This window comes from Urocitellus parryii, chromosome 7 (genome assembly GCF_045843805.1).
Source record: "Urocitellus parryii isolate mUroPar1 chromosome 7, mUroPar1.hap1, whole genome shotgun sequence".
NCBI lineage: Eukaryota > Metazoa > Chordata > Mammalia > Rodentia > Sciuridae > Urocitellus > Urocitellus parryii.
In genome coordinates this window covers 1847046-1872992 of record NC_135537.1, presented here as the reverse complement: position 1 = coordinate 1872992, position 25947 = coordinate 1847046, and the positions used below count along the sequence as shown (strand labels likewise).

General features: G+C 62.8%; 1 protein-coding gene across 1 annotated transcript in view; it reads right to left on the bottom strand.

The window, feature by feature from the left end:
- Window positions 1-25947, bottom strand: part of LOC113192823 (maestro heat-like repeat family member 5) — a 43020-nt gene that overhangs the window by 11866 nt on the left and 5207 nt on the right. Inside the window, exons 5-15 of the mRNA XM_077800766.1 lie at window positions 22659-22789; window positions 13691-13798; window positions 11821-11978; window positions 10985-11077; window positions 10543-10659; window positions 10229-10348; window positions 8941-9063; window positions 8766-8842; window positions 8029-8164; window positions 2739-2834; window positions 288-392 (exon numbers count right to left, since the gene is read on the bottom strand). Of these exons, the coding sequence (XP_077656892.1) occupies window positions 288-392; window positions 2739-2834; window positions 8029-8164; window positions 8766-8842; window positions 8941-9063; window positions 10229-10348; window positions 10543-10659; window positions 10985-11077; window positions 11821-11978; window positions 13691-13798; window positions 22659-22789 (1264 nt within the window). The remainder of the gene's footprint in view (window positions 1-287; window positions 393-2738; window positions 2835-8028; window positions 8165-8765; window positions 8843-8940; window positions 9064-10228; window positions 10349-10542; window positions 10660-10984; window positions 11078-11820; window positions 11979-13690; window positions 13799-22658; window positions 22790-25947) is intronic.

The following is a 25947-nucleotide window of genomic DNA, read 5'->3' as shown; positions in this document are numbered from 1 at the left end:
CCAGCGGTTTGCACCTGTGCAGAGTCACCACCAGCCGGGTCCCCGGGCTGGCAGAGCGGGGAGGAGGACAGCGCTGCCCCGGGCGCTGGCTCTTGCTGAGTCCCCTCAGCTCTACTGGCCACTGCCAGTCTCCCGCCCCGCGTCCTCAGACCACCCACGTGAGCTGCCCTCCCTCCCATGCGGACGGACGGTCTGGCCACAGGAATCTGGGCAGCTCCATGAGGCGGGATGTCCACCTGGGAGTCCTCCCCCCAACTGGGTGTCCCCGAGGGAGGACGGGGACTCACGGTGAACTTGAGGGAGTCCACCACGTACTGAAGGAGCAGGAAGATGGACAGCACCACCCGCTTGCGCTCGTGGCTCCTGTCGGACTTCAGCCAGCGCTCCGTGTGCTGGGGCGGGAGGGCAGGGTGAGCACCCCGCCACGGCCCTCCTCCACCCGCCAGCCCGGCCCGGCCGAGCCGCAGCTGGCTGACAGGGGCCTCCAGGCCACCGTGGTGCGCCCCCTGCTCCCTCAGCATGTTCACCTCAAAGAGACCTTTCCTCCTCTCACAGCCAACACCAACCAAGCCATCCTGCAGTGGGCACCAGCAGGAGTTCTCCTGCTCGATTCATTCCAACATCACTTACCTGGAGGTGGCGTTGGACCCTACAGACTAGGGCTCAGCCCCAAGATGGCCCTACATCAGATGCCTGTGGCAAGCCCCGGGTGTGGCCTGTTGCTTCGACCCAAAGGAGCTATGAATCCCATGCATGGGCCCGTCTCTCATTACTACAGTGAAATACCTGAGGTAGGTACTTCCATAAAGAAGAAAGGTTCACTTTTGTTCACAGTTCTGGAGGTCCAAGGTCAAGAGGCCACACCTGATGATGGCTTGCTTGCTGGCAGGGTCCTGCGGCAGCACAGAGCACCACACGGCAAGACACACAGAGCACGTGTGTCTCTGTGTCTCTTCTGGTCTCTATCCCTCTGCCCCTGAAGCTAGCAGGATGCAGCCCTGGGCCCCGCCCTAAGGACAGTATCTAGTCCTTGTCGCAGCTGCCCAGTGGCCTCTCGACACCACTGTGGATCCGGGCCCACCTCAGAGGGCAGTTCAACCTCCTCAGGTGGAGCGTGGGGGCCACTCAGTGCTGAGCCACCTGCGGTGCCTCCTGGGGTTCTGCTACCTCTGAGCCACTCTCAGCCCTCAGGAGGCACCAGCCCGCTCACCGCTTGTCACCAAGGGCATGACAAAGGACCAGCCGACACCAGACAGAGAGGGACAAGGGCAAGCGGTGCCAGCCCTGCCCCCGCACAGCCCTGCAGGCCCTGCGCATGCTCCTCGAGGGCGAGCCCAGCCTGGGGTCATGGAGCCAGCGCTGGCCGGTGAGACCCCAGGCTCAGCGCCCCTCGCCTCTCCAGGGAGGGGGCAACAGGCGACCTCCAGTCACAGCTGGTTCCCCTGGCCACAGCCTCCAGTGGCCATCGGCACAGCAGCCTGGGGGTCTAGGGCTGGAGCTGACCACCAGACCTCTCACCTCCACAGGCCTCCAGGCTTCCAGAGTGTGCAGAAAGGCGGGGCCAGCTCGGGAGGTGTCGGGCCTGGTGGGCAGGGCCTGCGGCTGGGTCAGCACGTGGGTGTGCAGCAGGGGGACACCAGGGGGACCTGTGGTGACTCTTCCCTCTGTATTCCTGAGCCACTCCAGGATCGGAGAGGGACTGTCTCTGTCCTGGGGGCCCCGTCCCTTTTCCCTGTCGCTCCTGTCCCTGGAGGCCCAGGTTCCAGGAGGGACCCCAGCTGCGTGCCTGTTGTCCCTGTCACCTGACTCAGACTCTCAAGGACGGTGCCAGCCACTGCCCCCTAACACACACACCTCCCACAGGGGCCCTGGCAGGGGGGTGTTTCTGGCCTGAACTGAGCCGTCCTGGCCCCGCCAGGGTCCGCAGTGGCTGATGGGCACGGCTGGCACTGCCAACGTCCCACGGCTCAGGCCAGAACTTACTTTCCACCAGATGGAGGGCTGGCACCCACGTGGCTCACCTCCCTCCGGCCACCCTGCCTGAAGCTCCCGTCTTCTGCCTGACCCCCTGTGGGCCTCGGTCACCTCCAGCCTCCAGCCCCACCCCGCCCTGGGCCCAGACACCACAGAACAGCAGGGCACAGCTCTGGACAAGTGTCCTTCAGGGCAGAGAAGAAAGGGCCCGACCGGGGCCCAGCACCCCATCTCCTCCCACCCCCACCCTGCCGCTTCCCGGCACCCACCGGGAAGATACCTGGCCCCACAGCCTCTCTGAGTCTCAGGGCGTTCCTGGGGACACACCTGAGCCCCTGGGGCTGCCTTCTGGGTTAGGACAGTGCTGGCCCCACACAGAGCCACCTGGGAGGTCAGGAGCAAGGTGGCCCTCCCCGGCCCGGCCCCCTCAGCTGTCAAAGGGGTCCTGGGATACCTCTGGGCTGGAGGGATTAATCATTGCAAAGCACAGAGCCCAGGGCCAGCACGCTGCTGCCAACCCTGCGGGGGACTTCGGCAGTGCAGCTGACCGCTGCCCACCTGCCCAGCAAGGAGGAGACGGAGACTAGCAACCTGGGCACTCTCCCCAGGTCCCTTGTTCTCACTCAATGACCGCAGTGGGGAAGAACGCCTCTGGTTCCCAAGACAGTGACTTTGGCAAGCGGGCATCATGGGGCACTGGCCAGGAAGAGACCTTGGGCCCCAGGTGTGGAGACGCGGGACAGGCTGGCTGGAGCGGGCCTCACCTGCAGGAGGAAGGAGAGCTCGTCCATGCTCGGGTTCTCGAGGAAGAAGTTCTGGAGGAGCAGGTCCAGGGCTCTCACCGTCTTCCCGTACAGCGCCTGGCGGACATGGGTCAGCGGGTGTGGCAGCAGGCCTCCCTGCCCTGAGCCCCTGCTCCTCCCTAGGGCTGTGCCCCCCACCCAGGACTGGGCAGGACAGGGCAGGACGGTCAGGCTGTGGCTGCCGCTGTGTCCAGGAGACGACCGTGTGTGTGGCCTGGCTGGTGCTGCAGTCCCCTGCTGCCCTCGGCCCCTGCTCTCAGGCGTCCTCCTTCCTTTGCCCTGGAGCGCTGGGCTCCCGAGGAGAGGACAGGCGGAGTCCTCCTTCCCCTCAACCTGAGCCCTTCTCCTGGGAATACTGTTTGACGGATGGCCCCAGACACGCGGAACTCAGCAGGTCCAGTCACCCCAGACCTGCTGCCCGTCGCCCTGGTGCCCACTGGGCCCTGGGAGCTGCCGGGGACTGTGGAAAGGTTCAGTGAGGGAGTCAGCCATCACGGTGAAGACCCAGCTGCTGCCCAGCACCCACTGCCGCTCTGCCAGGACCTCACCCGGGGAGACAGACGGTGCGGACGCAGGCGCCTGCCGACGGGCCTCCCTAGCCAGCCTCCTAGCTGCCACTCCCTCTCAGGGCGGGTGCTCACTGGTGTGTCCTGGCCCCAGGGAGGCGCACCCCACAGAATCACCCAGCACAGACGGGGAAGCGCGAGCACCCGTGGGAATCTCTAGTCCAGAGGACAGGTCTGACGGGTGCGTGCGAGACAGGTGCATCCACGTCAGGAGGAGGACAGTGGCCAGACAGTGGACAGCACTTCCCTGGAGTCTAGGGGGACCGGGGCTCCTCACAGCACTGAGGTCCTCCCCTCTCCTGTCCTGCCTCCCATTGGTGCAGTGTTAGTTGCAGGCACGGTGTCCAGAGAGCGGCAGGGCAGACCTGCAGAGGGCACGTGGCAGCCAGGGCTGGAGAATCACCCTGGGGCCAGGGGACCAGTGCTGGCACGCTGCTGGTCAGGTTGGGCTGAGCAAGCCACCCGCTGGAACTTTTGTCAGTCTCACTGCTGTCCACATCCTGTGCCAACGTCACCTGCACACACCCACACACATGCGTACACACCCCGCCATACACATATGCACACACACACACACACACACACACACACACACACACACTCAATCCAGAGGGCCAACCAGGGCCTCCTGGGCACGACACGTTTTCAGAATCAAGAGATGGACTGAGATGGAAGGCTGCAGACAGAAGTGTGCGCATAGGCAGGTGACCGAAGGGAGAGGACGTGACACAGACACAGGCACTGATACAGGTGTCAGGACCAGCAGGACAGAGAGACGCGCTAACAATGTGGGCCACAAGTTCATCTGACTCCAACATGGAAAGACACCAAGGGGGAACAAAGGACAGAGGGACAGGGAACGGCCAGCAAGACGGTCGTGCCGGACAGATACCTGATGGGCCATCGCCACCCTCACAATGCCACCTGATGGGCCATCGCCACCTGATGAGCCAACGCCATCAAGCCAGACCTACTCACAGGCTTCCTACAAAAAGCCACTTCAGCAACGACGGTGCCGAGGCTGACGGCACAGCCAGGGGCAAGGCCCAGCCCTGACCTGGGCAGGGGCAGCGGGGACAGGCACACAGGTGTAGGGACCTAGCAGCAGGCACTGGGCGCCAGGCCAGCGGTGAAGACAGCCTTTCCCACGGCTCCAGCAAGACAGAGGCCTCCGTCTTTAAGGCCTAAGAACAGCTTTGAAGTCCCGTGGCAACCGGCATAGCGGGTCAGGGGCGGGGGGACAGTGCCCTGCGGTGGGGACGTGTGGCCCTGCCCCTCACTGAGGGTGTGTGGACCAGGTCTGCGAGGGACGGCAGAAGACGGTCGCTCACAGGCGCACACAGCTGGGCACGGCGCCTGCCGTGTTGTGGGCCAGTGGATCTGGGCAGAGTGCTCTCCTGACGGAAATGGAGCGTCCTGTGAAGACATCGGCGCATCCAAGAGTGAAATCAGAGAACCCAGGCATCAAACCGAGTGAAGATGAAGACACCCCAAATCCAAATCGGTCCCCATGGAGGGCCTGGGAGAGCGCGGGCAGCAGCGGGCACCCCCCAGCGTCGGGAGCCACGCCTCAAGACAGGCCTGCAGCGCAGCAAGGGCCCGCACCCCGCTGCCCATCTGCGCTGGGCCGGACCCTGACCCTAGGGAGCGCAGCAGGCTGAGGATAAAGAGGGAGGACACAATCAGGAAGGAGGGAGTGGGCCGCCTTCACGGGGGAAGCCACCGGCACCGAGGGGCAGAGGTGGAGCCTCACAGGTCACTTCCTGTGCACCAGCAAGGAGCCCGGACCTAAAGCCTCCAGACACCACAGTGGGAGAAAGAAAGCCCCGGCGGAGGGACGGGCAGGAGAGTGCAGAGGGCCTGGCCAAGGGAAGACACTGGCCCCACAGCCCCCAGAGCCTGTGCCGGCCCAGGCCTGTCCCAGTGTGCGGAGAAAACGCCGGGCGCCCCGGAGAGCAGAAGCAACCGCGAAGAAAGACAGCCGGGTCTGCAGAACCTGGCCTCGGGCTCAGGAAGCCCTTAGCGCCCTGTGGGAGCAGCCGGCCCGTGCTCACCCACCCGGGAATGTGTGTCCAGGAGCCCAGGAGCCAGGCTCCACCGCCACCGCGTCCCCCCAGGGGAGCAGCAGACGAGCTCTCAGACACCTGTGTGTCCCGAGGGCTCCGACCCCCATCACACTGTCACGCAGGACTGGACACCAGGGTGAACTTCGCGGGTCCTGAGCATGCTGTCCACTGGCCCCGCCACCGAGGAAGTGTGACGACGGCACAGCACAGATCACGGGGCAGAACGAAGCCATTAGAAATGGAATCCTGGGTCCCTGCAGGTTGGTGTTCAGCCAAGGAGACTGAACCACACCAGGAGGGTCTTTGTCAAGTGCCCCCACGGCCAGTGGGTGTTGGTGCACAGACAAACTCCAGCCCACACAGGAACTCACGAGAATCAGCTCAGAGGAGGGCCCGCCCTGTTCCAGGCTGTGCCCCCTCAGCCTCCTGGGCTGACATCCTAGGGAGGCAGCCTTGGGGGGGACCTTGGGCGGTGCCCGTGAAGGGATCAGTGCCCTCATGAAAGGGGCTCCAGAGCACTCCAGCCCCTCCACCAAGGGAGGACCCAGAAAGCAGCTACCAGGAGTCCAGACGAGGCCTCCCCAGAGCCGCCACCTGCCCCCGCATCTCGACTCCCAGCCTCAGACCTGCAAGAGGCAGATTTCTGTGGCTTGTGCAACACCAGCTGCGGTACTTGGTCACAGTTGCCCAGACAGACCTGGACAGGGACCAGGTGTCAGCTCCAAAAGAACAAGACTTCTGGCAGAAAGCAGAGAAGCTGTGAAACGGGGTGTCGGCAGACTCGGGGGCCACCGCGGACGTGGTCGGCACCAGGCCCAAAGTACCGGAGCCTGTGCCCAGCTCTGGTCCAGACGCAGGCTCCGCCTCTGTGGGCGAGTACCTGGGGCGGGAGAGCCAGGCCCTTTTCTGAGGAAGCTGCACTATTCCACATCCCACCAGAAAGCGTGACCGATCTGGATCTCCTCAACACCAGCAACTTCCGCTGCCCAGAGACTCAACTAAGAGAAGAGGAAGCTACAAATTGGGAGAAAATATGTCCACATCAGGTATCAGAGGACAGAGGCTCACATCTAGAAACAAAAGGGCCTCTACACCTAAGAACCACAGAGGTGACTCAGGTGACTTCCAAAGAGAACCTGGAGATGGCTGGGATGGCGCGAGAGGGGAAGGGGCTGAGAACCGAGGCCCGCCCAGGCTCTGGCCAGGACCAGGAGTGCCGCCCTCACCTGGGTGACGTCATCAGTGCTGCCTCTCTGGAAGCAGTTTGATGGCTCCTTCATCAGGTGACCCTGAGCCTCCCCAGTGACCAGACACTCAACAGAAAGACCCCGCCACACGCTCCAAACTGGAACAGCCTGGTGCCACCCAGCTGTACCAGGAGTGAACGCCTGACAAGCCAGGGCTTGCGCTCTCGAGACCTTCACGGTGCGTGGAACACATCCAGACAACGTCACCACGGTCCCATCTATACAGACCTGCATGGGACAGCATGGGTGGGCAGGGCATGGAGACAGAAGAGGGTCCTGCAGGGACATGCCCAGGGTGTAGGGAGGGACCCATGGGCAGCGGGGCATCCCCTCAGGCACAAGGGGGCTTTCTGAGCTGGTGTGTCTTGGATGACGGGCTCACAGTTGCACATGGAAGTGGGCACAGGTGTGTGGTCAACCGTGGGTGGTGCCTCGTGCCACCTCTACAGCCCTGCTGTGCCACACCCCAGGCCCTATCTCTGACACCCTCCACGTGCCGCTCTGCCTGCTGAGACGCAGCTGGCTCCAACTAGCCAGACAGGGGTGTTGGGAAAGGGTCCCGACACCACTCTCTTGCAGTGGGACCTGGGTGCTGCCCGCCAGGGTCTGTGTCCACACAGAGGTGGGCTTCCCCAGGCCCTAGCCACCTCCCTCTGCTCTCTGCAGCTTTCCCGGATGACCTGAGGGTCTGCTAGGGGAACCCCGCCTGGAGCTCACAGGGCTACCCAACCTGGCCTGCGGCCGCAGCTCTCAACTATCCTTGCTAACCAGGCTTTCCCGGTCACTAGGTGTGTTACTGGCTTTGCTGTTTCCACTGAACAGAGCCTAGCCAGCCAGGATTTAGTCCGCCACTGACCCTGGCAACCTGGCCCCTGAGGCCACCTCTAAGCTCAGCTGCACCTCCCTGCTGTCCTGTGGACAGAAGGGCCTGGCCCAGCCTTGGGTACACCCTGGGATGCTTTGGGTCATCGACTGTGACGTGGCTCTGCTCCATCCTGGGTCCAGTCAGGAGCAATCGAGGCCCACGCGGGACCATCCGTCTGTCCCTGCCTTAGGGTCCTGGTGAGGAAAGACCTGGACCTCAGGGGCCAGAATAAAGAGTGCTGCGAGGCTGTGGGTGCTGCCAGCATTGCAGAGGCTGCTGAGTGGGCGCTGGGCAGCCACGCCCCATGGGACACCACAGCACCCTGGCCCCCGGGAGGGCAGGACGCCAAAACCCAGGATTTCCCCAAGGTCAAAGTCAGCCAGGATGGAACCCAGACTAGACCCTAAGTCCTTCTCCTGCCCTCACCAAGCAAGGCTGGACAGTTGGGCCAGTACCCGGCACCCACCCTGAAGGAAGAAGGGGAGTGGCCCAGAAGCACAAGGTCACCATGACATCCGGGGCTGGCTCCAGCGGAGGGGACTTGCTCTTCAGCTCCTCTATTGGGGGCAGCAGGTACACGCTCCGCAGGCAGGTCTGCAGAATCCTGGACTTGACCAGGGGCTTGAGGCTGGGCCGAAGGTTGCTGCAAGGAACCGGAGAAGAACAGGCTTGGAAGGACTCGTGGGCTGGGGCCAAAGCCTGGCTGGGAGTGGACCTGGACAGCCACACACCTGGCATAGAGTGGGGAGGCACGGGGGAAAGGGAGCTGACTTGGACTGGCAAGGCCCCCCGTGATAGGGACTGCAGCAGGCCAACCTAATTGGCTTCATTCTCGGGTTCTTTGGTATTTGTGAGAAACTTCGGGATTACTCTGGGGTCAGTCAGGGTGGTGAGTGGACCAAGATCAGAACTTGATTTGTGGCCATGTCAGGACTCCAGGGGTGACAAGGGCAGGGCTGGACCAGGGTCAGGGCTCAGCATGTGACTGGGATCAGGGCTCTGTGTGGGGAAAGGATCAGCCCGTGACCACGACCAGAACTTAGCGTGCCACAGGTCAGGGCTCATGTGTGGCCAGGGTCAGGGCTCAGCATGTGCCCGCACAACCACCTCTGGGCTGGGAACAGAGCAACCTGGCCCTGCAGATGGACCGTGTCCTGGCCCAGCCCTGGGGTCCTTTGCACAAGGACCCTCTTCACAATCAGAGGCCCGGCCTGTCTTTGCTCCTGGACCCCAGGGGGAGTCACCTCAGACCCACAATGACGAGTATGACCTTCTGCCGGCAGAGGGTGGCCAGGAAGTCAGGCTCCTTCTGGAGGATGCACTGGGAAGGTAGAGGAGGGACAGTGTGGCAGTGGCACCCAACCAGCGGCCGGGCCGGCCTGCCCCACCCACCCTGGCGGCCCTGGTGACACCACTCACCAGGAGACACTGGATGAGCTCTGGCGTCTGAGTGAACTTGTAGTTTTGGGCGCCGTACTCTTTCCTGAGCACCCTTGTGAGCAGGATGGATGCGGAGAGGAAGCTCGATTCTAGGATCTCATCCTAAAAGGTGGCCAGGTCAGGGGACAGTGGCACAGAGTTCCCCAAAGCTTGTGCATGCACAAACACACCCACACAGGTGCACACGCGTGACACACCTCGACACAGAGCACACGCACACACTCTCACCAGCCTGCAGGCAGCACACAGCCCAGGACCGTGTGCACCACCCCCACACTCACACCACAGCCCCAGGTGCCAGCGGCTCTGGGCAGGGGTGAGATCCACCCTGTGCCAGGGGTGTGAGCGCCCAGCAGGAGCTGCAGGGATCTGAAGGTGCTCCTACTCGCCCGTGGCTCAGGACAGTGCAGGCAGGTGGCCGCCTCCTCCACCAGCCTCAGGCAGGTGGCCATCCCCTGCAGTTACAGCCCTGGGCCCAGGAACGTGGGAAGCAGACCCGGGGTGGGCTTTGCCCGGCCACATCCCTGTGCCTGAGCCTCCTGTCTCCGTGGTGAGTGTGGCCTGGGGCGACGTGGACTGGGGTGCACTACCTTCCCTGCCCTTCTCTGGAGGGGCTGGGGCAGGGCTCACGTAGTAGCTGCAGGAGAAGTAGTACACCATCCTGGAGATGATGTTGTCCACCCAGGGCAGGATCCTTTCCTTGGCGTGAATGGCCATCTGTCCATAGCACAGCAGGTAGGTGCTGCTGACCCACTTCCAGTGTAGGTCAGGGTCCTTTGGCTGCAGGCAGCAGGCACAGCTGGTCCTGAGGGCTCTAGCAGAGGCCCACTGGCTGCCCTCCCAGCCTGCACCTGTCTCCTGCCCCAGGAGAGCGTCAAGCCCTCTGCCCAGCTCCTGGCAGTGGCCAGGTCCTCGGGGCCCAGTCCTAGGCCTTCAGGAAGCCCTCAAGCCGTCGGAATTCCCAGGCAGACGTCCCCCTCGGGGGCTCCCAGGGTCTGCTTTTCCCCGGGAGGACTCTGGGCAGGGAGTGCTGGAGAAAGGACCTCTCGGCACCCCTCTTAGCTCTGGTGGCCAGGCCTCACTCAGCCCCTGGGATCCGGGGAGCCCCTTCGCTCCAGGTGCTCTGCCCAGCAGGGACTGAGGGCTTTCGCTGGCCTGCGTCCCACACAGCAGCCCCTCCAGCACCCTCATGTCCCCCGTGAGCACTGGAGGCCAAGGCTCTCCCAGCCCCACACCCCCACACCGGCAGCCCCCAGGGAGTCTCTACCTGGCTCTCTGGGGACGGGAGGGCCCACCTCAGGAACCTGGTGCGGCCCATGTGCTCCAGCAGGGCCCACACTTCCTCCAGGTGCGTGGTGGACGCTAAGCCCACCGAGAGGGCGATGCCCTGTGGGCAGAGGATCCTGTGAGTGGCCCCCGGTCAGGGCCCTGGTCCCCAGGAGGACCAGTTAGCACCTGATGCAATGGTCCCCCACTGCGAGAGCCACACAGGTCTCCAGGAGCAAGGGCTGAGGGCCAGGAAGTGACGGGACCCTATGAGGCAGGGTCTGGAAGAGGGGAAGCCCGTAAGTGCCCACCCACCTCTCGCTGGCTGCAGGACAGGTGGGAGGACTCCAGGAGGCAGGTCAGGTGCCACTTCACCAGCTCCATGTCGGCACACTCGCGAAGGAAGATCCCGTAAAGTTGGAAGAGGAAGACCTGGGCAGAGGGAAGGGAGCGCTGGCCCCTGGGCAGCACCCAGCTGGACGCTCAGTGCACGGCCATCCACGGGAGGGGTCAGCTTGCTCCGGCTGGTGTGGGAGCCTCACCTGTAATGGCTACTGCAGGTGATGTCCAGACTTTCCATCGGCAGGGCCCTAGCTCAGGCCCTAGCCCAGGCCTGTCCTCTGGGTCCCCAACACACACTGGGTGGAGACCGCCGGTCAGCCCTCACTCCCGTCAGCAGTGTGGGGCCCGGGGGTCACCCTGCTGAGGGCCTCTGAATGGCAGAGGGAGGCCCTGAGAAGCTGGCCCAGGCACTGACCTTGTCCTCAGCCTTCTGGGGGTCCATCTTCAGGAACTCCAGCAGCCTCTGAATGTCCATGCCAGAGTCTGACGTCCGATGCTTCTCCACCAGCTGTGGGCAGAGCTCGGTGCTCAGCCCCACTCCGCTTCCACCCACCCTGCCAGGGCCCTGCCTGCTCCGGGAGCGCTCCCCACCCCCGTGCCACTTCCATACTGGCCCCTGCACAACCTGCTCCCTCGGACTCGACGCCTTGCCACGCCCAGCTCCCTGAGCCTAGGTTGGCAGCCCTCATACCCAGCGGAGTGCTTGGGGCAGCCTCCCTCTGTGGGCCATGGCCCCCATGTGGTTCCTGCCTCTGTCGTCCCCAGACCTCAAAGAGTCTCTTCCTGAGTGGCCCACCGGTGTGGCCAGCAGCCTCCACAGGCTGGAAACCAAGGTTGGAGCAGAAATTTGGAGGCTGGGGCCAGAACCACTTCACCCATCTCAGGAACCTCTGGTGGCTCTCTGGTGGCCCTCTGGGACAGGGGCCTCCCCGAGGAGGAGCAAGTCTGGGTCCTGCTGTCCCCCCATCCCACAACTGCAGGAGGCCTGAGCCGGGCAGCCCTAGTGAGCGTTAGCAGGCAGGTCGGCAAGAGCCCTGAGCAGGCAGGACCCTGGGCCTCAGGTGTCTCTGGGCCTCCACGCTCCTGTGCCCTGACTCCCTCACACCTGGCACCTTCAGGGATGGCAAACGCCAAGGGACGGTCGAATGCTGGGGATGGCCATGAGGTGCGCCCAGAAGCAGGCTTCCTCCCTGGCCCAGTGGCCCGGGGGCAGGAGGTGGTGGGTGCTCAGGTGGAGCGACTCTGGCCTACCTGGCATTGAGCATACAGGTAGACGCTGATGGTGTCCAACACCAGGCTCTGCTCAGTGACCAGCATGGCCCTGGCTTTGCTGACCAGGTGGGCCTCCCAGGATGGGTTGCAGGTCCAGTGCTTCCCTATGTCTCCTGGGAACCTCGAGTCTAAGTAATCTGCAGAGAAACAGTGTAGTCTGCCCGCAAGTCCCAGAGACCCAGGACCACGACCCTCGCGGAAGCCAAGGGAGGCTGGGCTGCAGTGGAGACCCCCTACCAGGCAAGCCTGTCCCCGCGAGGACCCTTCCTGGACCCGCAAACTTGCTTTAAAATAAAGAGAACTGAAAGTGCAGCATGTGCTGGGGGCATGTCACAGAGGCACAGTGACGAGCTCAGAGTAGGGCCAGTGTGCAGCCAAATGACCTGGGCACAGGGCTCCGACATGGCCCAGGGCACAGAGACATGATCCACAACCTGAGCTCAAAACTTCAGATCAACGAGGAAAACATGGGGGGTCAGGGTGCCATGTAATTTCCCATCGTTTGGAACAAGTTGAGCTGGCTCCCTGCCTGTTCCTCACACCAAAACCCACAGCAAAGAGCAGCAGCTTCCCAAGGGCAGAACTGAGCCGTGGGCTTGTGGTCCATGACCCAGGGTGGCGGGGTCTTCCTGAATGTGGAACCCACAGAGATACAGGGAGACCACTTCTGCCACGAGCCACATAAACCGTCCCCCGCGGCAGAGACGAGCTAAGAAGGTGCTTGCCACACACCTAGGGGGCTAGGGGTACCCCGAAGCCTCATCCAAGGTGCAGCAGAGGATCCCCTCTGCACCCCAAACTCAGGCCAGAGAGCCCCACAGAACAGAGCCCCACAGTCACAACAAGAGAGTGTGAAGGAACCATTCTCACACCCAGAAGGGTGACAAGTCATTCAACTGCAGGTCCCAAAGCACAAATAACGGTGCGCTCAGAACTGCAGGCGCAGGGTTCTTCTCTCTCCTGGGAGCGTGCAGTGACGGTGTGGACACCATGTGGCCCTGGGCTCTCAGGAGAATCCGCCCTGCTTCCATCTGAAGAAGGCTGTGAGCCAGCCTCACAGCCCGGTCTTCGGGTCAGTGGCCCATGGCCCCCACCTGGGGTGCTGCAAATGAACAGACTCAGTCCCTGCCATTCACCCCCTGGGGACTGAGCATCAGCACTGCCAGGCAGGACACTCACCTGAGCCTCATGGAGCCCCACACCTTCCAACCCCTGGCCCTGGCCTGGTGCCATCTTGAGGAGGAGCCTGCTGTTGGCGTTTGAGAGTGTTGCCCGCCCTGACCTGTGCAGGAGGCCAGGAGGCTGTGTGGTAGGCTGCAACTCTTGCTCATAGATCCTTGTGGTCATTCATCCCATAAAATCCCTGACTACCCCCTGGTCAGCCCTGGGGCTGCCAGTCAGCATAGATGTTTATGTCTGTAATGGCCTTTGGAAGACCCATGCCACCTCTCCTTTGTCAAAGCCTCAAGGACCCCAAGGATCAGCAGCAAGGTCTCTGGGAAGCTGGCTAGGAGGTGGCACCCAGCCGGCCCTGCCTGCTCCAGGACCTCAGAGCCCTCTTTGTCCCTGGATGCAGGGAAGGCCGGCCCCCAGCTGCCAGGGGGAGTGAGTATGGGCAGGTAGGGGCCAGAAGGGGGCCTTCCAGCACACCCCACCTCAGGCCCTTGGGGGTCACTGAAGCTGTCCCAGGCTTGTCTGCCCAGTCCCCTTACCAGGAGGCAGGGTCTGAAGAGACAGCGATGGCCTTGCCCAGTGCAATGGGAACAGATGCATCCCTTGCTGAGCCTGGGAACCTTGGTGGCCCAGCAACATGCCCATACCCCAGACTGCCCGCTGCCCACCTGCTCACCAAGCTCCAGCTCTTGCTCCTCCCTGGGGGACAGGCGGTTGGACAACCAGAGGGGCCGGTGGAAGACGTTGTTGGTTGGGGCCAACATGGAGCACAATGCCTCGGGACCTGGCAGGGACAGGAAGGCTACGCATGGCACCCTACCCTGAGCCAGGCCACGTGAGTTCCCCAGGCACCCCCCTGGTCAGGCCCACCTCGGCCTCCTTGCTCCTAACCAGTGCTCCCTCAGTTACCCAAACGCATCCACAGGCCCCCTCAGCCTCCATGGCAGGGGAGGACCTGGGTGGGAGGGGAGGTGCCCGTGCTGCCCTCCTCAGAGGCCCTGGCCTGGGGTGTGCTGCCTGGGACGAGGGTGCACACTCACACAGCCATCTCCTGGTCACAGCAGCTGAGAGAGGGCAGGAGCCCAGCATCTCCAAGAAACAGGGCCAATCTGTGGGCACTGCAAGGCCAGAAGCCCCTGGACCCAGGTGAATGTCCTGGCACCTCCTGTGCAGTGGCCTCACAGAGCATGTGGGGACTCAGGGCCTGTGCTGCCCTTGCCTCCACCTGGTCACCTGGTCCCTCCTCTGATGTCCATCAGGGCCCTGCTCAGCACCTTCCTCCGGTCCCCCCAGCCCCTCCCTGAGTGGTCCGCCCTGCCCCACGTGCACAGCAGGGTCACATGGAACCGGGTTAAAGTGCACGTCCTCCTGCAGCAGAGGTCTGACCAGAAGCTGCATGTCTAACTGGCCGCCAGAGGACCAACGGGAATCCAGGGTCACTGCCAGCCCAGGTACTCTCTGAACACCGGCCCCAGGTGCTGGCCATTGACCACATCCATGCTTGGGTGGCCTCCCTCAGGGTCCAGAGCCCCTGCCCACTCAGCCAGGATCACCAGGCCAGGTTCTGCCTTCGACCCTAGGTGAGCAGGCCGTCCAACTGACGAATCAGCCCACAGTTGTCCACCTGGCACCCTTGCCGCCACCCAAGGAAAGCCCTCGTGTGTCTCCTGAGGTCCTGACCTGGGACTGAACCCTGCAAACACACTGCCCCAGTGGGGCCTTGGCAGCCTCGGTCACTCCCCCGTCCGGGGCCCTCACTCAGCCACCTGCTCCCGGCCACGGCCTCCTTCTGCAGCCCTCTGCTTGGTGGCCCAGGCAGCTTTTAGCACCCCTGCCCCCGACCTGGAGTGCTCCCAGCCTCCACACCAGCCCCCACACGAACTCTCTGCTAGGAGCTGCTGAGCCCCTGCCTTCCGGGAGTGGAAGCTGGGCCTGGTCACCTCAGGTCTGTGCCCCGCAGAGCTCCTGGTCTGGGGGGACTCAGCACGCACAGCAGTGCGGGGCGCAAACCCAGGTGTGGGAGACGAGGGTGAGCAGGTGACGGCAGGGCCACCAGCGAGAGGACAGGCCCACCTCCCTGCGGCACGGGCACCTCCGTGGGGTGCCTGGCTGAGCGGCACTATCCGTCCTGCCAGCTGAGGACCGCGGGGCCCTCTTCCATCAGCCAAGCTCATTCCATGTCCCCAGAACCTCCCTTCTCCATCCATCCCAAGCCTTTGGGCCACGCCACACCCACCCCAGCTTTCTCAGCCCCTGTCCACCCCAGTCTAGCTGTCCATCTGCTTTCCGAGGTGCACTGGCTGAACCCCTCAGGAGCCATAGCCCAGGGACAGGCTTGTTCCCTGCTCAGTCCTGGCCTCGGCTCCCTCATGCCTGGCCTCTACGATCCTTCCATTCTCCCCTCTTGAGCACCGATGGCCCCTGCCCTTCAGCTGCCGGCTGAGGCCTGGGCACCTGTCTCAAGGGCCTCCATTAGGTCTCCCCTCAGGGGTTGTTGGATATTTGGAGGAGCTGGTCTTCCTGGGAGGTCAAAATCCCTCTGGAAACCAGTTCCTCAGATGCTTTTCATGGAGGCGCAAAACCATTCCTAATTCATTGCATTCCCAACCTGGAATGCCAGCAGGAGTGGGTCTGGAAGGCTTCCTGGAGGAGGTGAGAGGAGACCAGGGAGCCCAAAGTCAGGACAACTAGCTGAGGAGGTGGGGTTAGGGTGGCTTGAGGCACCTGAGCCCCAGAAAACCTGGCCAGAGGAGGTCCACTGTAGGGAGCTGAGCGGGCCTCTCTGCCTGGGCCAGGCTACCTGCGGCCTCTGCCCTTCCTACACAGGTCCTGCCTGTCCTGAGTCGCCCCCTGAGCTTCTGTCCTTTCTCTCAGCCAGGCCCTGAACTGGTCCAGCTGCCCAGAGTGACCCAGAGACCACCCGAGACCCTTCCCAGCTCCCTCCTGCCCTCAGGAAGAGGAACCCACACCAGCAGCCTGGTCCAGGGCCAGCTGCCTTCACCTGCAGAGCCACAGCCCTGCCCTCCGCTGGCCAGCTCTGCCCGACCTGCTGAGGACACGCCTTCTTTTCAGGTCTCCGTAGGCGGCACCCGGGGCCCGGACCTGCACCTCTGCTCCCATGGGCCACTGCCAGGAAAGTGCTCTCCAGGCGGCCCCCACCCCTTGCTCCCTGTCCCGGCTAACTTGGTCACCCTCGGCCCTGCCCTCTCCCCTGCTCCCTTCCTGTCTCTGGAGTGGTGGCTGCTTGTGGGTTTCCGCTACGAGCTCTCCAAGGCCTGTGAAAGGGACGGGCACCCTGCCCAGGAGGCTTGGGGGTGTTCCGCGACCTTCAGGCCAATAAGAGAAACAAAGCTGTGTCCCCTGAGCACAGACGGCGTGGACCTTACTAAAGACATGAGGCCCTGGGGCACCACCACCAGCACCCCAGGGTCCCTGTGCTGCCAGAGACCCCCAGCCAGGGGCAGAGCTGGCTGGGCCCTGAGTCCCACTGCTAGAAATTAAACTGTAGAGAACACTAGAAGTGCCCAGAAAGCCCCGGCACAGGTTCTCCCCAGGTTCAATAGCCACACGCTTAAAATGGGAAGAACGGCAGCGCTGGGAGTCGTGATTCTCCAGACGGCCAGGAAAGGCCGTGGGATTCTGCTTCAAGACCCACCTTCTCTCCAGGGCTTGGATTCCAGGAGACCAGTTTGTTTTCTTCCCCTGAACCTTTTTTGAAGTTTCCCCATGGGTCCCCAGTGAGCATGACTGACCCTCATCAGAAACATAGATAGATAACAAGGCTACTTAACCGCGAGAAGGACGCGAGATTTCCAAAGACAGAAAAGGGACGCCCTCGTTCACTACCTTTGGCCCCACGGGGAGCTGGGCAGCAGCACCGGGCCCAGGGCTCTGCCCAGTCCTGAGGTCCGGGTCTGGTGTCCTTGGCAGCCTGAGGGGAAGATGGGAGGGCTCAGACCTTCCAGGCCAAGCTGCCTGGCCAGCAGGGGCCAGGCCAGTGGGACGGGGACTCTCTGCCCCTGGCCCGTAGACAGACTTGTTGAGCACTCTCGGGCCTCCGGGGGCGTTCTGTGGCTGTGCTGAGATCCAGCAGAAGTGAGTGGAGATGGCAGAGGGCTGCCCGGGAGAGGGTGGGAGGCGGCTGCCCTCGGGGCTCTCTCTGCACCTGTTCCCAGGGCCACCATTCAGGGAGCCCAAGAGCCCTGGCCACAGGACTGACACTTCCCCTTGGAGCAACTTGTTGGGGTTTTCTGAATGTCATCTGAAGGTTCAGAACGGCCCCAGGCGGGGAGAGACACTGGGCGGGCGGGTGGGCAGGGTCCACACCACAGGAGACAGGGGCTGGAGGGGCAGAAAGGCAGAGGTGGGGGGCCCCCCTCGAGGGCTGGAGGCAGGAAGGTGTCCCCGAGACCTCTGCTCCCCCAGCTGCCCGCGGAGAACATTCTGAAAGGACTCCTGAGCCCCCACTATGGTGTTTGGTTCTAGGGGGCAGGGGACAGGCTGGGAGGTGTCCTGGCAGGACGTAAAACTGGACCCTGCCCAGGCCTGCTCCAGGTCAGCTTCACAACTGTCATTAGGTGGGAGTGGGGCAGATACCTCCCCAAAGAGAGGCCCTTCTTCAAGTCTGAATCAGCGAGTCACTGTCCCCAGCGCTCAGTGGGGGTCACGTCCAGAGAGAGCCCCAGCAGAGGACCAGGGGAGACTTCAGGGAGTAGTTCCCAACTGTCACTTCCTGGAGGCCCCCAGGTCCAGAGGTCATTCATCCTGAGAATTCCGCCCCCAACTGACGTGGAGGGCAGTTAGGGACTTCCCAGCCTGCGAGGTGACTGCCCTGGTGACTGCCCTGGTGGTGGCTCTGATGACGCCGGTGCCTCCCAGGCCTGTGGTCAGGCCTCCCAGGCCCCGCCTCGTGAGAGGAGGGTCTCCTGAGGGCCAGCAGGAGGAGTGGGAGGGAGCTTGCCCCGAGTGGGCCTTGGAGCATCTCGTCCAGCTCCCAGCCTGAGCTCATTCCTCGGGTTTGGGCTGACGGCTGTCCTCCCACGGCTCGGCTCCCGGGGACACTGTGCAGATCAAGTTCTGAGATGGCTCCAAGTCCTGAGAGCCAAGAGTAAATTCCTGCGGACACCTTGAGGCCACAGGCTCTGTCCCTGGTGCTCATCTCAGGGCCCCCTGGGACCTCCAGTCCAAGCTACAGTTGGAGAGGGTGTGGCTAGGCCAACTGCCACCCGCGGATCCCAGAGCTCTCCCGCGAACCGCCACTCAGACGTTTGGTGAGAGAGGCCCTAGCTGGGCAGGGCGAGGACAGTCACCATCCCGAGGAGAACCCTCCCTCAGGGCCCTGGCCACTGCTGCTGGGCAGCCTCGGGAATGACCCTCAGCTGGAGACATGGCTCCTCTGGGGCAGAGCACGTGCCTAGAAGCCAGTTTAAGCAGCGGGGAGCCCACCAGGACCAGGCCCTCCGTGGTCTCTCTTTAAAAGTTTTGTCCAAGAAAGCTGTGACCCTCGCGGCACTGGAGTGGCCTCTGGGGAAGGCAGGGCAGCCTTGTACCTGGCCTCAGGTCTTTCAAAGGAATTCCATGGCCGGCACGGCTGTCCATATCCGAGGCAGAAAAAACCCTGCAGCTGCAGCTGCTCAGGTGTGGAGGTCCCGCGGGTCCAGAGCTGCCCCAGGAGAGCAAGGTCGGACCCGTCCTCCACGGAGGTCAGGGCAGGCTGGTGGACAGAACCAGTGGCCACCCTGGAAGCTGTGAGGGGAACCTGAGGGTACCCCCAGAGAAGCCCCTACCAGAGGGCCACAGGCAGGGTCACTACCTCCCGTCTGTCCCCAGAGAGAGGACCCAGGCTCTGAAGAGAACCAAGTCTCCAGGACCTGGCCAGTCTTGAGCCACAGAAAGCTTCAGAATGAGGGCCTCTGGGCAGTCGGGTGAAGTGGCTTAGGCCACGTGGAGGAGCTCTGTGGAGAAGGGTGCCTTCCTGCCCACAAGCTGGAACTGGGTCTCCCTCCTGCGGGAACAGAACCCAGACGGAGCACCACAGGGAAGGGAGCTGATGTGCAGCAAGTAAGGAGACCCCAGGCCACGGCTTCCACAACCACGACCCCACATTTGGGCAAGGAATGCACCCTCAGGAGGGAGGAGCATCGTCACCCCCTGGGTGGGGACAGGCCTGTGTGCCTCCCACGTCGGGGACCAAGGCTGCTGCTTTTCCCTGGCAGAGCTCTGGGTGTCACCAGGAAGTCAGGTCCACCTCTGGGTCGCTGGTGCCTGCCCCTGAGAACACTCTTCTGGAAAGCAGCCTGGGGAGACTTGCCAGGGACTTCCTGCCAGGACTCAGGGTACAGGGGGGCGGAGCAGCAGCCTCCTTCCCCGACCCTCTGTGCTGGGAAACCCCCTCCTGAGACATTTCACCCCTCTCCTCGAGGCTTAGGGTTGGAGATCATTGCTCTGAAACTGCTTTCTGCTGAGTGGGGACACTGGTCGAGAGTCCTGATTGGGAGTGGACGCCCCTTGTTGCTAGCCTTACGTGAGTTTGCTGACTCTCTGGGGAAACCTCCATCTGTTTGCCCCTGAACAACTACTGCTTGGAGCTTTGTGGCCTCCAATCTACAAGGAAACCAGGACACCAGGCAGTTAAGGATGTGCCATCCGCAGCCCAGCTGCACCCGGGCACTGGTAGTTTGCTAAGAGACAACAGCTGGGGACCTACAAGGCTTACAGCAAATTGAGACCCACTGACTAGCTGCTGGGGAGAGTCCGGTGGTGGCAGGCTGGATGCACAGCGCCTGCCCTCTCCACGGTGCTCTGTTCCCTGCCAGTTGCTGCAGGGAGGGCTCTAGACATGGTACTTCACTGTCCTCGTCCTCCTCGGGGAGGACCCCAGGGTGCACAATTCAGAGGTCAAGACTACCTAAGGCCTAAGGAAGGGGGAACCAGGTTCAGTTTGAGAGACCTTTTTATCTGCATCCGAATTTGTGTACAGAGTTGGTCTTTCCCCGAGTCACAGATCCAGGTGCGTCCTATGAAGGGAGGTGGCTCTCGTCTTCTGAGCTGACACATGAAGGTAAAAACAGCCCGACTGTCTGCCAGGGAAATGGGGCGACTTGGTCATCTATGATCATGGCTGCCAAGGAGTCCAGGGGCAGCTGGCCACAACCTGTGGGTCTTCGGGGCTGTGGCGGAGGCAGCCAGAGGCTGCTTGGATTCCATTCTCCCGCCAGGCCTGGCAGAGGCCTGCTGAGGGCAGGAGCTGCGCAGCCTGGAACCCAGTTGCCCTCCCCCTCCACCTCTGAGAAGTGAGGCCCAGCGTGCTCAGAGGCTGTGGTGGGGTTAACCCCCCTGGCAAGGTCTTGGGGTGTGGGCCTCCTCTTCCCAGGCACCAGCAGCCTGTGATTCCCTTGGGCCATTGAGAAGGGAGATGGTCCTGCCTGGGGGCAGGCTCAGGCCCAGGGGCTGGGGCCTCGTGTGTCTGTGCGGGCTTCAGGCTGGGGAGCTACTGGTGAACTGTGGCAGGAACTCAGCTCCAGGACAGAGACGGGGAGTGTCCTTTACATCTGGACACAGCCCCAAAGATTCACAGGATGCATGTCACAGCTGAGGTGGCAAGTCAGAACACAGGGACAGTCAGGGCCCTGACTGAGACAGCCCAAGGCCAGCCGCCTTCCCAGGATCCCTCACCCAAGACAGAGACCTCTTACTCCTGGAACAGTGTTTTGAAGTAAAGGACAGTTCATGAGCTATAGATCTGACCAACGGACTAGCCACAGGCTGAGCAAGTTCCCGGGCACTAGGCCGCAGGCAGATGATGGAGGAAGGGACGGTGAGGAGAGTTGAGGTGGCAGTCCCCATGAGACAGAAGAGTGGGTCAGTGCCTCCCAGCCAGGGTCCTGGGGGTCGGCAGTGTCAGAGCGTCAGCCTGGACGTGCTCATCGCCGGCAGGAGAAACCGCACCCTGCTAAAGCCCCAGGGCAGGGATTTGGAGGTTCTTTGTGATTTTCCTGGGCCAGGCTGGTGACGAGTGACCAGGGGATGGGGCCAGGGTGCCATTGTGTCCAGTCACAGGGTGCCCTTCTCCTGATGGACCTCGAGTGAGCGGGTTGCTGCATGGGGAGCTCTCGGGCCTGGTTTTCCCACCTGAGTTTTCGAGGCGCGTGCCTGTGCTTCTGGTGAGCAGACAGGTTCCCGGGTCGCTCCTAGCAGCACGACTGATTTATCCGTCTGTGCCTTACGGTGGTCGTGCCTGGCAGATGGTGGTGTTGACTTGTACAAAGAAGGTGTGGAGTCATTGCCCCTCAGCCTGAAACTCAAATGGAGGGCTCAGGGCCAACCGCTGCCTATAACCAGGGCAGCACAGGTTCAGGCACAGCCTGAAAACTGCTGCTCTGTCCGTGGTGGAGCCGCTCAGCCGGCGCCCGGCGGGCTCTCTGCAGGAGCAGAAGCCGATGGGCAGCAGAGGTCCCTGCTGCCCGCCACTGGGTCTCTGAACACAGCCTCCCCTGGTCCCCCAGCACTCCTCTCTGATACTGTGTTTTCTGTGGAATGAGCCTCTGGGTTACCTGGGCAGGCCTCATGGAGGAAGGGGCATTGGAACTGGGGTTTGAAGCACAGAGAGGAGATTGCCAGGTGGTGGGGAGAGAAAAGTGTCACAGCAGAGGGACAAGCTCACAGAGGCCCCCAGTACTCGTGGGGCTGGGGGGTGACGGTGGGTGTTCCCCTCAGGGGAGGCCCATGTGGGCTACGCGGCAGAGAGGGCCACGCCCTTTAAAATCAGGGCATCTGATGGCCAAAGGAAGGCCTGCTGAGCCCCCTGCCCGCCCTCTACCTCTCCAGATTCCCACCACGACTGCCATCTCCTGACCCCAAGACCCAGAGCTGAGCAGGCGCAAGGGGCTGGGAGGGAGGCTGGGAGGCAGAGCCTCTGGGAGGCTTGGGGTGGGGTGAGGAGTCCCGAGGCACCCAGTCTGTGCAGGAGCCTCTTCCTGAGCCCAGGGGCGCCACACCCACAGCTCTTTAGAGCTCAGCCCTAAACCCCAGTCTCCCACTAAGTGCTGAGTGACCTTCTCACCGAATCAGCACCTTGGCAGATAGCCAAACACCTGGGCGCGGCCTGGAGAAGGAGGGCTGCGCTGTTGAACCCGACACAAAGACCCCGACTCCTCCTTGACGTCAAAGCCAGCTGTGTCTGTGTACACAACAGCTGGCCAGCGACGTCCCACCCGACACCCCAGGCCAGAGAGCACCCCCGGCTCTCCAGCCACAAGCTTTTATAGCACACAAAGCTGCAGAGGGGGTGTCTTGAGAACTTACCGGTGACAGGATTTGGGCGAGCACAGTGCACAGGCAGGGAGCAGGGTCAGGTCGACCTGGTTCAACGTTTCCAGGTAGGGAGTAGGTTCAGATCCCAGCCCAGGATTCATGACGCACCCCTGAGGTTTCAGAGGGGTTATCTGTCGGGAAAGCCAGGTGTGTGAGTTCCCGGCACGGGCAGGCATCCCAAGCAAGTTTAGACATCGCAGTGACTTATAGTAAAACAGACACGAACTTCTCATGGCTTTGTGATTGGACGGCTCCAATCTTCAGAGGGAATTGGGCAGGTTCGTCAGTGTGTGCAGGCGCCTTCCCCCAGGTCGGGGGTCTGGCCCTCTCACCTGGTGAGGGGCGTGTGATGCCCACACCCTCTGCCGCTGTGCTGGGGCAGGTGGGAGACTCGGGCACCAGGGCTGGCTCTCTCACAGGCCGTGGTGTGGTCACTATGATGAGGCTGTGAGTCCAGGGTCGTCTGGAGTGTCAACAGGCACCGGGACCAGGGAGAGTGCGTCCAGAGTCCCCCCTCAGGTGACAGCCCCTGAAAGCAAACAGCTGGGAGGGACACGGCCGCCAGGGGCGGGGCTCAGCCTGGAGCCGTCAGGGCCGGTTGCTGGCTCTCAGCTCCTCCTGCAGAGACCCTGCTGGTGGGGCCAGGAGGGGGGCGCTGAGCCTTTCCCTGTGAAGAAATGCAGGGCCGAGAGGGCAGGCGCCAGCCTCACCTGGGATGGGCTGGCGCAGGGCTGCTGCCCTCGGGTTGGGGGACCACGCAGGTAACGCCCTGCAGAAGGGGGACAGAGCAGCTGTGCCCCAAGGGGAGGGGCTTCCAGCTCGCAGTGGGGAGGCGGGGCCTGGGGGGCAGCGCCAGGCCTGCAGGCCACTTTGCAGGACAAAGGACAGTCTCTACTCTTTTGCTGCCGGTGTGCATTTGACAAAGCATTTCCCATGGGCGTGCGAAGCGGGAGCACCTGAGGAAGGCCACGGCCCAGCTGCCGTGAGGGCCTGCCTCTGCCCTACCAAGAGTTTCTGAGCAGGACTTGGGCACAGCCGAGGGAAGGCCGTGCCTCACAGGGCCAAGAGGCCTCAGAGCCAGCGGCTCCCAGCTCCCGGATGCACGACTGCTGGGCCCTCCAACCCTGAGCGGCAGAAGCTGGTGTGGGCACTCCAGGGAGGGAGGCGGTGGAGAGAGAGGGACAGCTGCCTGGACACAGCTGAGCCTGGGACTCCTCCCTCCCTGGCCTCCCGCCCTCAGGAATTCCCATGTTCCAGCCCTCTGCAGCAGAGGTGACCCCCGGGCCCCAAGGGTGCTCAGCCAGTGTCGCTTGAAGGTCAGCTGCAAGGCGCCCACCAGGCCTGGAGCAGAGCACAGGAAGCCCTCCCTCTCCGAGGCTTCCCGGCTCTTATTCCCTTCCCAGCACCCAGGGAGGCCCCCCTCAGTCTCTCTGGCACAGGATGTGAAGACCTTGGCAATAAAAGCGTCTGTCTCACTCGTTGGGCCTTTGCGATGCTGGGTGTGCTGGGTGGATGAACGGGCCACCTAGAGAAAGGGCTGGCTCACTGCCGCTGCCCACCTGGGGAGGCTGGGCTGGAGCGCGGGTGGCAGGAGGGCACTGTCTGCACAGAGGAGGCTTTCCAAAGGAGCGCGGCTCAGAGACGGCGGCTGCCCAGGTTCACCAAGCAGAGGGCCAAAGGTGGGTCTCAGGCCATCTTGGGGAAAAGCTACAGCTGTCCACCGGGGGTCCCAGGGCTGCACCATCCACCCTGTCCCCAGGGCAGGCAGCCCAGGGCAGGGCACTGGGCTGCCCAGTGGGTTCACAGGGGTCTCCATCACTCAGCAGAGAGGACCAGAAGGGGCCACTGTGTGGATGGTGAGTTCTGTCATTTCTGTCACTTGTCAGTCCCTCTGTGAAGACTAGCCTCTTGGCTGCTCAGTGACTTCAAGCAGGGTGGACAGGTCATTCCTCCCACTCCCTCCTCCTCAGAGCCTTTGGGGCCTCTTGCTGTCATGCTTGAGGCAGCTCCTGAGTTGGTCGGGTGGTTCGGAGGTGGAGTGAGGGGACTGTGGGAGCTGGGTCTAATCTGTCCATCTGGTTTGCAGGGACTGACTGGGTGGTGACTGTAGGCAGGTGGGAAGTGGCTGGAGTCGAGGGTCACGGGGTGTGCCCTGGAGGGGTGCTCTGCTCTGTCACCACCACCACCACACCCTCCCGGGTTCCTGGCCAGCACTCCTGCACCCGACTCTTCGTTCCGCCTCACCTGGGGCCCATAGCCGGCCGTGGACTAAATCTGATGCCGTGAGCCAAAATCAAGCCTCCTCCCCCAGGTGGTTCTGGTCAGCATGAGCCGGCTCATCCTCCCAGTGCTGCCTGAGTGGCCATGGCAGCAGGGATGCCAGCTGCGTGGATGGATGAGGCGTGGTCCCTCTTGCATTTTGTGGAGTGGACAGGGCAGAATCGGCACTGCCCCTCTCCGGACCCTTGCTGGGCTGTGGCTGTGGAGCTGTAAGAGCCTGCAGAGCATTTTTTGTGGGTTTTAGATCCCAAGTTCACTATCATCTCTGATGGGCTTCCTGTCCACCAGCAGACCAAGCCTCAGCATGGCCCTTGATGTTGGAATGAAGTGTGATTTTACTTTATGCAGACGTTCTTCCGACATCTCTTTTCCACTATTGAGGCCAGAGATGGACTCTGGCTGCTGTCTTTTGGCCTGGTCTTGTCCCTGACTGTCCACAAAGTCTGGCTCAGGCCCTGATGGCTGTAAAGGACAGAGGCAGGTCTGGCTCTAAGCTGCCTATCTAGTAGGGAGAGACCAAGGTCAGTGGAGTTGGGGCAGGAGCCCAGGCAAGCTCCAGGGGGGCCTGCGCTGCAGACAGCCACCGTCTCTGGAGACGATGCTCAGGACCTCAGAGACGGCACCCACCATGCTTTCTCATCTGTCTGGCCACCTCACAACCTCAGGCCTCAGAGGCCACCCCCACTGGCCCACAGGGCCTAGGAGCCTGAGCAGAGTCTTCTCCAGGGCACCTGCCTGGCCTAGGGGTGAGGGAGCTGTGGGTGGGGTGCCAGGGCCGCCCAGGGAGTCCAGATCAGCAGCCTCAGCCCCTGATCTCTGGGCTCACTGGGGCCAGACCAGCCCCACATGCTGTCCCCACCAGCCTTCTGAGGGCAAGGACATTGGGGTGGCCTCAGCAGGACCACACAACAGAAATGCCAAGAGCCCAACAAGACTCAGCATGTCCCATAAGCCCCAGCAGAAAATAAAGAGATGTTGGTGACATTGATTGTGTCACGCTTTGGGTCTGACTGTCCCCCCAGGACTCATGGGCTGAAGGCTTGGTCCCTAAGGCAGCAGTGTTCAGAGTTGGGGCCTTGGGAGGTGTCTGGCACAGAGCCACTACCCACTTCCCCCAGCTGCCGGCGGGTGTGCAACTGGGGACAGGTGGGCTCTGGTGACCCAAAAACAGCCCAAGTGCTGCCACCGCAGCGATGGGGAGACTGAGGCAGGAGGTGGGGACAATAGGTGGCTCCCAGGGACATGCTGCAGGACCCAGGCCACTGTCACAGTCCTGAGTCGGGTCATACTGCTGGGGAGGCTGAGACTCAGCAGGGTGAAGTGAGTGGACCTGGTGGGCAG